Genomic DNA, 15,723 nt, shown 5'->3' with positions numbered 1-15,723 from the left:
GTTTTCTATTTTCATAGGATGCCAGTATCTTCACTAGCTTTAAAACTCAGCCTGTTAATACCTAAAAATAGCAAGTTGCAAAGAAATTAGTGGCGTTAAAACAAATTTGCATTAACGCGTTATCACGTTAACATTGGAAAATTTTAAAGTGACTAAATAAGCAACACTTAAATGTAAAGTTAGAAATGAAAACCTAAGTTAACTCTCAAAAACTGAGCTAATCTGCTTCGTCAGGACTGTGTGGGTGTGGTTTGATCACATTTGATTGATAGTGGCCTGAAACACCAAGCAAACAACTGTCTATGTGATTCAAGTATTGTTAAATCCTGATTGGGCCACAGAAGCATGTGACATCACGTTGCTCCGATTGAGCCCCGCCTACTTCCAAACAGTGGGAAAAGTAAAGACAAAAACACAAACACAAAAGTGGTTCGTGGGAAATAACCTGAACTGTGTTTGGCAGGCGATTAACTCAATCTATGTATCTAGGGGCCCTTATAAGTTTATGTTTTATCTCTCAAATCTGCAGGATGCCAATAGTCACTTATAATGAAGAAACCTCTCTTTCTGTGCCAAAGGTGACGTAATCAAGGTGAATAAGGCTTTCAGTGGCCGCATCATGCTGCCAGGATACACTGCCAATCCTCTGAATGCTACCATGGAGATCTCCAGTCTCCGTACCAACGACTCAGGCACTTACCACTGTCAGGTTGTCATGGGTAACGACTATGAGAGAGACACTGTGCCCCTGGTGGTCTCCGGTAAGTGCAACAGCCACTGACTGGAGATTTCATTGTGAGAAAAGTTTAGTAGCACAACTCCCTAAAGCACACATTTAAACCATAAAAGAAACGCTGCTGACGGACTGAGCAGCATTAACACAAAAAGGCTTTAAAATTCTTCTTCTAACTTAATTGATTTTTGTGTTTTATTGCACTCCAGGCTTGTTGTGATAATGTCAGATAGATAATGGCAGCACTGCCAACCCTTTTTAGCTTTTTTATTTAATTAAACATAATAACATTGATTCACCATATCAATATCATAATGACTGACTTAATTGCTTACTGCTCTCTGTGTCTGTGTTGTTTTTGCTATCTAGTTTTCCACTTGAACGATTGTGGAATTCTTTTAATTACAGAGTTTGGACTGAATTTTTTTGTGTGCCCATGTGTGAAATTTCAGCTGAAACTCCCTTAATGTTAGATTGATCTGTTTGTGGCCATAGTAACATGTTTATTGATTACCTCCCACTGATTTATTGACTTTAAACTTGGCTGTATTGGTGCATCTCTCAAATAAATGCACAAACATCTCACCACTTGTCCCTGTGTGTAGGTGTGGTGTTTCATTACCAGGCTCCCAGCACCCGATACGCCCTCTCATTTACCGACGCCCAGCGAGCCTGCCAGGAAAACTCGGCTCAGATGGCCACGCCGGCCCAGCTGTGGGCAGCGTACTATGACGGCTTCGCCGGCTGTGCAGCCGGCTGGTTGGATGATCAGACTGTCCGGTGAGGAGACGTTCAATAACTTCCTTCTGCTTGTCACACCCTTGTAGTGTTGCTCTACTAGAGGGTTAGGGTTAGGGTCCGACTGGGCTTTGAAGCAGTGCTGCTTCTAACAATTATATGTATTATTGATTATTCTGTAGATTATTTTCTCAATTAATTGATTAGTCCAGGTTTTCTTATTCAAATTGCTTGTTTTGCTGGATCCCCAGTCAAAAACCCAAAGATATATAATTTGCTATCATAGAAGACAAAGATAGTCAACTGATTTTCACATTTGGAAAGCTGGAAGCTGTGACTTTTAAGCATTTCTGCTTGAAGAAACAGTGTGTAGCACTGTTTTTAACAATAGATCAGGTTAAATTTAGAAAGGAAAACCATTCAGTGTTATTTTAAATAACTGATTAACAAATTCAATTTATAACAGAATCATTTTTAATGTAACAACATAGTGATTTTATAGGGGGATCTATTGGCAGAACGCGAATAAACTATTACTTAAAAAAAAATACTTAGGTGATTTATCGATTCCCAAAATTGTCAAATCAATTCAATCTGTTTTGAAGACTATTGGCAGAAAATGTCATTTTAGGTTTTTCCTTCCTAACCACGATTCCACTTTCCTGTTGTTTTTTCCACACAAAGAGTCCGGGTGCAGTATGTCAGAATCGTAGCATTCTTTTCAAAAATAATTCCACGTTGCTTAGAATTTATTGCAAAATACACTTAATATGAAAACAAAATCCAGACAGTTATTTCAGTGTCCAGTTTAACTGTTGGAGATTCCCTTTATCCGCTGAGGCTGAGGGAGGCTGAGGTCAACGATGGTATCGGCTGTTACCCGTCCTCCCCTCACCATACACACCAATTTATAGACTTGCGCCCCCATCACACACTTGTAAACACAAACAGAATATCAATAATTGCTAATATATAAATAGACTAGGGCTGTCAAATATTAAAATATTTATTTGCAATTAATCGCATGATTGTACATGATTAATCACACATTTTTTATCAGTTCAAAATGTACCTTAAAGAGAGATTTGTCAAGTATTTGATACTCTTATCAACATGGGAGTGGGCAAATATGCTGCTTTATGCAAATGTATGTATATATTTATTATGGAAATCATTTAACAACACAATACAATGACAGATATTGTCCAGAAACCCTCACAAGTACTGCATTTAGCATAAAGAAATATGCTCAAATCATAACATTGCAAACTGCAGCCCAACAATAAACAACAGCTGTCAGTGTGTCAGTGTGCTGACTTGACTATGACTTGCCCAAAACTGCATTATCATAAAGTGGGCATGTCTGTAAAGGGGAGACTCGTGGGTACCATAGAACCCATTTTCATTCACATATCTTGAGGTCAGAAGTTAAGGGACCCCTTTGAAAATGGCCATGACAGTTTGTCCACACCGTATGACATGGTTGATACCAATGGATTCCTTAGGTCTTTTAGTTTCATGTGATACCAGTATCTTCACTCTACCTCTAAAACCCGCTACAACCTCCAAAAAATTGTTTGTGTTAACACGTTAAAGAAATTAGTGCCGTTAAAACAAATTTGTGTTAACGTGTTATTATCGAGTTAACTTTGACAGCCCTAAAGTAAACTTAAATGCGGCATTTTTTTTATATGCCTGTTAATTCTCTAATATGAAGACATTTGCTTTGTTTTGTGTACAGTTTGTTCCCTCTCTTCTTGCATCACCTGCTATCTTAATTAATATTCAGTTCTTCTGTGTTGTCACCTCATCCGCTTCAGATTCATTTTCTTCTTTTCACCCCTGTCGTTTCTTTGCTGCTAATTGTATTTTAATTTATTCTAATCTATTGCCCTTTAAAAGATATTACAAATAAGAATTTATTCTTAACTGACATTTAAAGTCTTAATGAGAATAAACACTATGATATGTGAGCTGAGATAATGTTCACACAGTAAAATGTCCACAAGACATTGCCACATATTTCCTATGATTAGTAAAACAGAGGTTCATTCCCATTTATGACTCCCTCATGGTTTCCTCCACAGTTATTCTGTCCAGTTGCCAGAGCTTGGTTGCTATGGACACAAGGAGTACTCAGCTGGAGTAAGGAATTATGGGAAGAGGGACCCGAAAGAGCTGTTTGATGTGTACTGTTTTGCAAAAGAACTGGATGGTATATACACACACACACACACACACACACACACACATGAAACACATCAAAATTGCATCACACGTCATAGTCTGCTACAATATTAAATCATACTTTCAATGAATTCAGTGAAAAGACAAAAAAAACTTGCTATTGCAACAAATGTGTATTAATCCACATCTGTAAGTAGTCCCCAACAAATACACCAGTTACACCTGTTTGAATAACCCTTGCTGACAGTGAGGAATTGAAGAGGTTGATGAAGTGAGGACATAGGACAGGGAGGCAGATCTTCAACAGGGAAGTGGGGAGGGTGTCGAGGGAGCAGGTTGTGTGTTTGGATGAACTGATGAGTTTAGAGATGAGGGACGGGGCAGCTGGGGTGCGAATGTTGAGAAGGATGGAGAGGAGAGGGGCAGGAGTAGATGCTGCTGGGTCCGCCACAGGGGACAGGGATTTTTTTTTAATAGTGGGAATTTGGTCTGCAAAAAACTGAAGGAATGAGTTGTTCAGGTGGAGAGGTAGAGAAGGCATCAGCAAGGGGCTACTGTATTTAACTCAGGTGTCTCCCTGCTAGAGATCTGACAGACATCATCTGCTTCTGTGACAAGTTCCTGTCTCATGTCTCCGTCCTCCAGGGGAAGTGTTTCACTCCTCGGTCCCAGGCAGGCTGTCTCTGTCGTCAGCCTCAGACCGCTGTGTGTCTCTCGGCGGGCAGCTGGCCACAGTGGGGCAGCTTTATCTGGCCTGGAAGGCCGGCCTGGACAGCTGCGCGCCGGGCTGGATGTCTGATGGCAGCGTCCGCTACCCGGTGACCTGGCCTCGCCCGGACTGTGGAGGGAGCCAGCCAGGAATCCGCACCGTCGCACCCAACAGCACTACTGACAACACCACGGCGCTGTATGATGCGTACTGCTACAGAGGTATTTTACCATAAGAGGAAACTATTTTTGTTTATGGAAGAAGAGTTCACTCATCATTGATGGATGAAACAGTACTAAACAAGAATACAGTGAAATTACACTGTAATAATTTTTCATAATTATATGAAATAATGGTTCATATCAATAATAAATTGAAATGTGTGGATAAAGAATTACAACAAAATGTGTTGCTATGTATTGATATTACTGCCATCTCACTCCTAACAGAGGTGTTGATGTTACTGTGGAAGCTTTGAGTGCTATTACAATGACAATAAATGTCATTGTCACTGTTGTAGCTATGGCAACAACAATTTCTTATCCACGTTATCTATCCCACCGTCAAGTATCTGTGAAACTGCTGGATTGACAGCAGCAGTGGGAGAGAGAGAGAGAGAGTGAGAGAAAAAGAGAAGAGGATGTGTTGAAGTTAAATATCAAGTTGCTCAGCGTGTGTTTTCTGTGTTGACTGATATTGGCCAATTTCTGCAAAATTAAAACACAACAAAGCTTTGAGACAAACTGCATAAAATCCTTCAGCGACAGCCATGTGAACATCTCTTCAACTTGTTTCTCAGGTAAAGTGAAGGATTCAGGGTCCATGTCTCAGATCTACACCTCCCTGTGGAAGCCCTGGAGCTACCTCACAGGCTCAAGTGATGCTGACTCCGCAGGGACAGGAAGTCCCGACATGACTACACAGCAAACCGCCACTACCAGAGGTTTGACATTTGGCTACTGTTAGCAGATCTGTAGCAGCATGAACCAGCTGATTAATCAGAGGATCAACTATCCTACTGTAAACACAAATACAGCAAGATTGAACTTACAATAGATATGTTTTTTTTTTGCAAACACATCCTTGCAGGGTCCTCAGATGGCAGTGATGTTTCACCTTCAAACTGGACAGGATTGGTTGACCTAGAAGAGGAGGCCTCCCTTCACCGCATTGATGCTTGTAAGGCTGATTTCTAATATTGAAATAATTATATGTATTGATCACAAAAGAATGTGGATCTGTGATAATAATCCACCTGATTGTGTTCTCAGCCTCAGACCCCTGGTCCGAGTCTTCTGGGTCTTTTGTGACCCTCCAGCTAATCCCAGGACAGAGCCTCTTAGACTGGGGAGAGCCACTGGAGCCTGGCCCCGACTCAGAGGAGTTTCTCCGACCGCCGGTCCACCCCACTCCCGCTGACAAGAAGGTCGGTTTGGGTAACTTTTTAAGAACAAAAAGTAAAAATTCTCTGATTTAAGCTTCTTAAATGTGAATATTTTCTGGTTTCTTTACTCCTCTATGACAGTAAACTGAATATCTTTGAGTTGTGGACAAAACAAGACATTTGAGGACGTCATCTTGGGCTTTGGGAAACACTGATCAACATTTTTCCCCATTTTCTGACATTTTATAGACCAAACAACTAATCGATTAATCGAGAAAACAATCGACACAAAGTAATCGTTAGTTGCAGCTCTAGTCCTGGTTTAAACTTTTACTTTGAGATTATAAAAACAGAAGCAACATCACTGAACCAGCTAAGTTCCTGTGCATCTATTTGTTATTTTAGGTGATCTCAAAGATCGTCAAGTCCATCTGGAAACCTTGGAACTACCTGGCGGGGACTGGAGATGAGGAAGGGACCCAAGCACCAAGTGGACAGGCAGGGGAAGAGGAGATGGCCACGAAAAAGACAGATGAGAGGTCAAATCCATCCAGTGCAGCATCACCACGTGAGTGGATTTATACTTCTAATGCAGTCATTCCCAAAGACTGGGTCGGGACCCACAGGTGGGTCGCAGGAGATTTAGGGTCGCCAAATAAACTTGCAGAATCAAAAGTTCTCTTTGAAATGTCTGGTTTACCTATACAAGATAATATAAGTTGATGTGGAAATGGCAGATAATGGCATAGATAAGGCCTATTGTGAATTGAGTCGCAATGGTTTGTCAGTTTTGAAAAGCTGGTGCCCAGAAAAAAAGTTTGGGAAACACTATTTTAACGTGTTAACTAATATGGCCTATCATCTATCCCCTGAGAGAGCTTATGAGTGAATACATTTCTGAAAATAGGATAACAGAGGAAAAACTGTGAATAGACTTTGGAAACATTTGGAAAATCATGAAGGAGAAAGCAATTAAATTAAAAACTTGATATACATAAATACTTTATTTTTGCTTTTTGAGATGTTTCTGGTGCTGTCTCACCTACATCCGCAATTAGCTCCTGTGTGCGTCGCATTGTGGAACAACACTGTCCATCAACAGCTCACTCAAAAATCAAACCAATTCAGTGTGTCGACTGACATCTTTGAGTATACAAAATGTTGTAACTTTTCCAGTGTTTACAATATAGAGTACACGTTACCATTAGCACATTATGTAGTGTGAAATAGGGACACAGACACAGGATTTGAGTTATAAAGCAACCAGAAGGTTTGATGGCAGTGTATGTTTATGAGCACGTACAGGATCTTGCTGTCGAGGCACTAATTGGCTCCGGTCTGTGATGTTGGGGAAAGATCAGTTGGGCAACACAACAGGATGATACATTAATTACAGTACAAAGAAGCCCCAGGAATGAATTCATTAGAGAAATGCAGAATTAATAAGGGGCAACTGGGAGAGCAGAGGCCTTGTGCTGAGGAGAACAGAAGGAGCGTGTCCAGCATCACCACTTTCTTCTGCAAATGGTCGGCTTCAATTAAACACAACAAAGTCAGATGAAAATCAAACGGTAACACAAGCCAGTGGTAAACACTGATATTTATCTATTCAGCTTTATGAGAAAGGTCATTTGCATAATTGTAGGAATTACTCATACCCAAATGAGCATTTATTAAAAAGTTATCAAACAGGGCTTCAGATGTCGTATTATTGTAATCCCCAACAAGCTCTTGAATTAATTCCACAAAATGTGAAAAGAATTTACACTTCATGTATTTTTAATAACCTTTTTACCTTTACTTTTTTAACATTACTGAGCGACAAAGCTTGAAGTTTGAGGAAAGACGGGGTAATGAGTCCTGTAGCATTTTAAAAATCTACTGTGATTTATTTTAAAATGATCATATACTACTACTTACCTGCACTGGAGGGGTACAGATGATAACAAAATAAGGACAGGCAAACTTCATAGGTTCTACGTAATTATGGGGTACAGTTGTGTTTTTTCTTTGGGACAAATAGAGATGTAGGGAAAAGAGTATTGTAAGGAACATACAGTTGGCCTATTGCCTATATGTTACAGTGTGTGTTGTAAAGTAGGCAGTGACACTGTTGTTACACAGGGTGATGCTCATTGCTGTTATAGAGTACAGTTGTGTTGAGGTTTCTACAGTAAATACAGCTGAACTGAAAACCAGGGGTGTCCATCCCATAGCCTAGGCAGCTGTAGAAGATGATCGATTTAATGGGGTCCAGCAGGATTACAGGTCTCTTTATGTGCTGGATGTGGGCGGAAGTGGTTTCCAAATGACAGTAATCTCCGATCAGTGTTGTTTAAAACTGTGTTACAGAGTCGTTGATTCAATTCTGCGACTGTGAAGGTGTCAGACCTTCACCCGTGTCTGTTTTGTCTTCATTTATTTATTTGTTGCAGTGAACTGTGGCTGTTTTAAATTAACACTTCCACAGAGATCATTTTAATGGAATTGCATTGCTAGGCAACAGCTTGGGTCCATGTTTAGTTCCTGTCAGCTTATGTAATTCACATACACTGCAAGAGGAAATAAACAGGGACACATTTGCAATGTTTACGTTTACAACTGCGACTTTGGCCATCAAAATTGCACTTTATGAGCTGTAATTACGACTTCGATGTTGACATGAACGGCATTTACAAGTCAGAAACGGGTCATTACAGTAACTCTGATATGACATGAACGCAGCATAACATTGTTTTGAAAGCTCACACTTCACTTCGCTTAGTTCTGTATGTGAGTCCTTTCAAACAAGCACCTTCTGCTAATTGGCAAACAATTCAATTCTCACCTGTCTCACTGCCTTTGTTTATCCCTTATATACATTACAGTGTACTCTGGTTATATTTATGCCTGTGACAATAATGTTTAACATACTGTAGAGGGAAATGTTCAGATCTTTCCCTTAAAGGTTTTACTTCACTGTATCCACAGAGGTTTGCTTGCTGACGGTGATCATATTGAAGTGTAGACGTTGCTGGTACAGTGATAGAGGAAAAACAGCTGACGGACAGCTCAGACAGCTTAGAAGTGTTTGTTTTTTTCTCCCTTGGCAAAGCAGAGAGAATCCATAAGATGATTTTTGCTTTGTTCGTCACTCTTGGCTTTGTCTTCTGCACTTTTTTCTCTGTCTGCAATAATTGCACCCCTGACTTCACTCGTTCTTTTCTTTTTTTGTTTGTTTTGTGCCCTCTGCAGGTTTGTTCTCTTGGGGAAGTTCATGGTTCACCGGTCCCACGAGGGAAAACTCTACACCAGCCAGTGAAGTATCTCCCACTCGTCTGGCATCTACTGTGGCCGCCTCCAGTTCCTCTATGACTACAGAGAGCACTAAGACTTCAGAGACGCACACATCCGCCGCCTCCAGCGCTTCACCTGGAATCACCGCATCCAGCGTAGAAACCTGGGTCCGTGTTGAATCGGAGACCACAACCCAGCCGGGTGACAAGAGGGAGGAGACGGTGACCTCCAGAGGCAGCGGTAGAGGCAGAGGAAGGGGGAAGAAGAACAGAGGGGAGGACAGGAGCAGAGGAGAGGATAAGGGGAGAGGAGAGGATAAGGCTAAAGGAGAAGACGAGGGGAGTGGTGAAATCACTGGCGCAGAAGCAAAAGGGGAGATACAAGTTTCACGTCGACCAGTTGGAACAAGCAAACCAAGAGAAAGATCCAGAGAAAGATCTAGAGAGAGGGGTCACAGGAAGGGACAGTCCACCACTACCACGACTACCACTACCACTTCTAGTCCTCTGGAGCTCACAGCGATGAACACAACTGGGTCAGAGAGCGTTGATTTATCTACATCTGAATCCAAGTCCACCTCACCAGCGGAAACCCCATCGCCATCGCCATCAAGCTCACCAGATCCATACAAATCCCTCTCCTTATCTCCATCACTATCGCCAACTGCGTCCCCATCTCCATCCTTTTCTCAACCATCCCCATCTCAATCCCTGTTTGAATCCCAATCTCCCTCCCCATCCCCGTCTCTTCCATCTTCACCCTCCTCGTCTCCATCCACTTCCTCACCTCCATCCAGTTCCCAAACCCCATCCGTCTCACCCTCACCATCATCACCCCGTTCCTATTCCCCATTTCAAACTGCTGGATCAGGAGACCCAGCTCCATTTACTAACTTGGACAACCATGACAGCTCCACTAACCCCCTAACTTCGCCCGATTGGGTCCCAGTGGAGAAAGCAGTTCTGAACAGATCTCTGGATTATCCTTCATTACTGTCGGCACCCCCAGATGTGGAGGAGCCCACTTGGTCTCACGCTGTGGGGTCAGGGGCCCTGTTACCTGGCAACATGGAGGAGGAGAGCAACAGAGGGGGAGTCAACATCAGCACCATAACTCTCAGCCCAACAGGTTAGCAGTGTATGCCTGTTTTCATATGTTTTGTCATCCTGTTGGTAGGCTTTACTTTATTTGATGTGTGTCCATGTATCATTTTAATTAATTGAAGCACTATTTTGATTTGATAGCCTTAAAAGGTAATTCTGATTTATTACAACCTGGGTCTTATTTTTGGCTGGCTGCTTCTTAACAGTGGGCAACCTCTGGGTCTGAAAAGTGAAGCCAATGCTGAAGTGCCTTAAACTTACATTCTTTCTAATAGCCAGCAGGGGGCGACTCCTCTGGTTGCAAAAAGAAGTCTGATTGTATAGAAATGACCCTACTTCTCACTTGATTTATTACCTCAGTAAACATTGTAAACATGAGTTTATGGTCTCAATCGCTAGTTTCAAGTCTTCTTCAATACAGCATGATGTTCATTTAGCAAATGATGGTCCCATTTAGAGTCAAATAGACCATAAAGCAGGGTATGCTTTAGGGCGTGGCTACCTTGTGATTGACAGGTCGCTACCACGGCGTTGTCTGGTCTGGGAGTTGTCCGTGTTTTCGTCTTACAACTTTAACCCTTTCACAGTTTGTTTTCAGTTAAAAAAAAGTTAATTCCAACATTTTGGTCGCCTAAAAATGCCTTAGTCAGTTTTCCGTTGTACTTAGCTCCACCCTCTCGTGTCACTTCTCGTTGCAAAAAACAAGATGGTGACGGCCAAAATGCTGAATTCAAGGCTTCAAAACAGCAGTCCACAAACCAATGGGTGTTGTCACGGTCACTACGTTCACTTCTTATACACAGTTTATGCTTTTTTAGACCTAGATGACATAATCAATACCACTGTCATGTCTGTCCATTAAATTTGTAGCTGGAGCTAGTAGATGGTTAGCTTAGCTTAGCATAAAGACTGGAAACAGGGGGAAACAGCTAGCATGGCTCTGTCTGAAAGTAACAAAATCTGCCTACTAGCACCGCTAAAGCTCACAAATTAGCACACTTTATCGCAAAACCTAAGTGTAAAAAGAAGAATTTATCTTTTTACGAGGGTTTGTGTGCCGGACTATTTCTTGGCTGAGAGCAGCTACCAGGAATCGAGCTGAGGCCCCACGAAGTTATCGCTGCTGGCCAAGAAATAGTTTGGCATATAACCTTAAAAGCATGTTTGATGAATCTGTGGAGAGAAACAGAAAGTAATGTGACAAGTAATGTTACAATTACTTCTGCTGTTGAGTAATTCAAGTAACCTGCCCGACACTAGTCTGTTTGTAGCCTCGGTCTAAGTCTGATCATCTGACTGTTTGTATTTCTTGCGCGGTTGTGACAATGTGTCTGCATGTCTCAGGAATTACTTTGACAGGTACACTGTTATCATAACCGACAGGAAATGAAGGCAGATGAAAATAAAACCCATGTTGTAAATAAATAGAAGTATTCTTTAAGATGCCTTTTCATTTCCTCCCCTGACCTCGCCGCTGGCATATTTATTAAAAAAACTCAGTGTGTATTCCCTTGGCTACACACCTTTTATTCCCAGAAGCAGAGACCATATTCCCGCCACCACACAATCTGTTGATTAAGTCTGCAGCACGGTAAACAGTATCTCTCAGTGAAGCTCCTGGCTGGCCACCTGGTTTACTTCTTTTTTCGCTTGATAATGAGAGCTCATACAGGGAACATCCTATCACCCGGCATTTGAAAGGCCCGTGGGCATCATGCTATCACACATTTCTATGGTGATTTATTTTGCTTCCTTTGAAAGCGGCTCATGTCTGCGGCAGGCATGGCTGAGCTGCCTGCTCGGGGTGTGGGTAGTCTGCGGGTGGAAAACAGCTGTACATTGTATCGACAAGCCGAGAGCAACCATCTGGGCTTCTGATGTACAGTATAAGGGTTGATTGATTGACTGACACCCTGGAGTCATGCAGGCAGAAGGCCATAAACACACAAACACACAGGGATATCTTTACTACACAAGCAGAAGAAGTGGATGGACGCTCTCGCAGGATTTTCAACCAGAATAATGGCTTACATCTCTCTCTCTTTCTCTTTCTCTCTCTCTCTCATGTACACACTCTCGCTCGAGTTCAGTCCCTTGCGGTTTGGTTTCATGGTGGTGGTCAGTGTTTTCTTTCCCGACTGGATCACGGAGCACTTCATCAGTCAGTTCAATCAATGAGAGAGGAGAGAAAAAAGAGAGGCCTCAGGTTACATTCAAGGACCTTCAGTAGTAAATCACATTGTTCTCAAACACAAACACACACATGCTGACACATGAGGATTCAACACACAATCCATGGTCTGATCTTTTTAAAAAGATTTTTTATCACACCATCTTTCTGAAACATTTCTATTGCAGATGGTTGCTTAGTTTCCACTTTCCTCTTTGTGCTCTTCAGCCTTCACACAAATGCCAATGCCACCTGTGAGGTCTAAAGCGCTTATCCGAAAATCATATTTCCAAAGTAAACCATATTTCCACCGTGTCCGTGGCTGTTATTACTCGAAGCAAAGGCTGTGTGGATTAATACTTTGAAGTATCCCAGTGTTGCATCTGCTATGTATTATCCCCTCACTGTCCTATTTCTGTAAACTTATTAGTTGGATTTTGCTGTTGCCAGCTTATTGTTGTTGTTTGTGCCGGTGGTGTCGACCGCTGTGCAGAGCGAGGGACAGTCCACTCTGTCAGCTCCTTCTACAGGCTTCTATTGATTTTTCTGCACCACTCGCTTTAATGAACGGCCAATCGCACAAGGTTTATCTTTCATACACACATCGACACACACACACGCTGTAGTAAATCTGCTTGTCATAACAGTTGGTATTTGTCAAGGCGTGCCATGACCTTGACTGATCCAGAGGGTGCAAGTGCACTTCGGCCTGGACTGGTGTACATTAAATGAAATGCATGGCTGGTTTTAGCACCTGACTTCAGCAGAATTCGAACCACGAGCGGAGGATCAGCTTGCAAAACTTAACATAAATCTATGGACGCTATTGAGAGATCTCTCGCTCTTGTGAATGAAAACCCTCAATCTTTTATTTTTTGATTTTTTGATCCTTGAACATTTATTTTGCCCAACACTGCAGCTGGCATCATGATAATTCAGAGGATGAGAGCTTGAGATGTCTGCCTCTGGGCGGTTATTGGACAGGATCGGCCTCAAGGCTAATCATTGGCAGATTTTCGCTCATCGCTCCGTGTAAACACAACACACAAACCTACACACACAGACGCTGTCAACCTCACACACCACCCCCTCCTAAGCAGTCCTCGGTGTCAGAGAGAGCTGCCAGAACAAAGACTCCCACAGCCGAGCTTTTGCGGCCAGGACGAACGAGTGGTGGTTTTCAAAGACCTTAAGTTGCTATAATGAGCGGCTCAGGGGAGAAACACGTGGTGGTGTGTCAATTGATATGGAAATTTGTAATTGTGGAAGGAGACCACACACGCACACATTTAGGGGGTGAATAGCGAGGCCGAGGTGCTCAGCGGTAGGTCTGCTCATTTCTGTTGAGGATGGCTAATGTCTGAAGTTCTCACGCTGCCCACTACGCTCGGCGGAGTGAGCAAAGGCCTCGCTTTCCATATGGTAACCATGACAACTACGGCTGTGAGTGGATGGCGAGGTTGAGGCTCTCTGGCTTCTGATCCCTTTGAAAAGAGACCGAGTGTGAAATGGATATGCGTGTGTTTTAACCGCTGGTTTTGGCTGAGCTGCAGTGATGGAAAATTAGGGTGGCGTGTTTGCATGAGTCATGCTTTTATTTTATTTTTATTCAAAATCCTAGCAGTGGTGATGGGAAATTGTGTTTAAGCCATCTAACTTTCTAGGATCACCATGGAAATAAATATTATAAGCCGGTGAGCTTAAATAAATCACATTTACAGACAGGAAAGCATTCTCCTTTACAGTATCACTAATTAACTCCCTTATTTTTAATCCCAAAATTCCCCCTCAACCCCCAATCCGTCTGTCTCTTGTAGACGAGGTGGAGCCCTGCGTGACAAACCCATGTCTGCACGGAGGAAAGTGCCTTCCGCAGGGAACGGGCTACAGCTGCTACTGCCCACAAGGATACACTGGGGAGAACTGTGAGATCGGTGAGTGATGCTTACACACACACTCACACATCCCACACACGCATGCATGTATCCACACAGTGGCATGATAAGCTCAGCCCTCTCTTAGTACATATTGATGTAAGGCTTTCCAATGGCCTATTGGCAGGTCAATGGTCAGGCTGTCCATCACATTGAGGGAGGAGGTTGATTGGAGGCTGGGGTCAAAGGTTAGGATCAGACCGTCAGAGTAGAGTGATGATATTGGTTCCTCAAGGTCAAACTATTGGTAGCTTTCACCGCCATGGTTTTTCTTAAAAAACAAAGTTCCTGTAGTATAGTAGTGGCATGTAGCACAGAAATAAATGATCTACTAACAGTAGAGCTGAATTGATTTATTGTCCCTGCAAAATACCTCAAGGCTTTGGAAGGAAGTCAAGGCCTTTCTTAGTTTTGTCATTGGCTAAAGAAAATCGTTTAATGGCGGAAATCCCAGATTCGGATCAGCACCAAAAACGAATCAATTGTTCCTCAGCCGGAGGCCTTTATGCCCGATGAACTTCATAAAAATCCATTCATAGAAATTGAAGATATGCTGCTGACAGAAGGAGCATCTAACAGTAGAGAGAACATAACTCCCCTGTGCAGCTATAAAGACGGCTGAGAGGTGCTGATCACTGTTGTTTGTGATTACACCTTCAGAGGTTAGAGATGAGATACATTTTACTACAGGAGGCCATGGCCAACAGGCTGCCATGTTGCACACAAAGCCAACTGTGACCTGCATGAACTGCAAGACAAACAGGGACTGACGGTATCTAGATTCAAGATCTTCCTGATCAATTCTTCTTTGTCTACATGCAATTTCCTCCCTCGCTCTTTCTCTGTGCTGATTCCCCTTTTGTTTTTCCTATCTGTTTGGCTCTAGCATGGTAAGGTCAGGTCTGAATGTTTCTGCTTAGAGGTATAACTGTGGTGGTATCAGGGAGCCAGATAACACTGTGGTTATTTTTACGACCCAGCTCGCTAGGTTAAAGGGAGGCAACATAAAACCAGATTTTCTTGGTAAAATAAAGTTATTTTGTTCACAAGGAGCTTAGATAATTTATTTCCAACAACAAAAGGAGGTGAGGCAGAATAAAAGAAAGGGCTTTCCGATGCTGTTAAAATCAACAAAATAAGTAGAACAAAAAGAGGACTCTTAAAATAAGAGCTACAAATCTAACTTACTAAAAAGAAACTGAATGGAAAATACGACCTCACTAACTAACCTTTACTTATCAGATCCCAAAAACAGACAGTCAAAACAGCATCCCTACACACTAGTGACTCTAAACAAAAAACAATCCTACCGTGTGTAGCTGAAGTCAGTTATTAAATCTAACCTGGCCCAACTCCCCATTTAATACTCGAGTACCTCAATTCACAGAGTTAACCATCGCAATTAACATTAGGTAGTTCCTGAAAGGAGCATAACAACTAGAGATACGTTGGCGAGTTGTTCACATCAAATCCCAGCCGCATCGACTGT

General features: G+C 42.3%; 1 protein-coding gene across 1 annotated transcript in view; it reads left to right on the top strand.

Annotated features, from left to right (window-relative positions):
• LOC119499117 (neurocan core protein-like) overlaps window positions 1-15,723 on the top strand; it is a 45,033-nt gene that overhangs the window by 19,005 nt on the left and 10,305 nt on the right. Inside the window, exons 4-13 of the mRNA XM_037788351.1 lie at window positions 579-761; window positions 1,339-1,513; window positions 3,559-3,686; window positions 4,304-4,588; window positions 5,167-5,310; window positions 5,457-5,546; window positions 5,639-5,793; window positions 6,157-6,319; window positions 8,986-10,155; window positions 14,118-14,234. Of these exons, the coding sequence (XP_037644279.1) occupies window positions 579-761; window positions 1,339-1,513; window positions 3,559-3,686; window positions 4,304-4,588; window positions 5,167-5,310; window positions 5,457-5,546; window positions 5,639-5,793; window positions 6,157-6,319; window positions 8,986-10,155; window positions 14,118-14,234 (2,610 nt within the window). The remainder of the gene's footprint in view (window positions 1-578; window positions 762-1,338; window positions 1,514-3,558; window positions 3,687-4,303; window positions 4,589-5,166; window positions 5,311-5,456; window positions 5,547-5,638; window positions 5,794-6,156; window positions 6,320-8,985; window positions 10,156-14,117; window positions 14,235-15,723) is intronic.

Source organism: Sebastes umbrosus, chromosome 12 (assembly GCF_015220745.1).
Source record: "Sebastes umbrosus isolate fSebUmb1 chromosome 12, fSebUmb1.pri, whole genome shotgun sequence".
NCBI lineage: Eukaryota > Metazoa > Chordata > Actinopteri > Perciformes > Sebastidae > Sebastes > Sebastes umbrosus.
The sequence above is the reverse complement of the archived record's forward strand: the minus strand, read 5'-3'. Positions and strand labels throughout refer to the sequence as shown.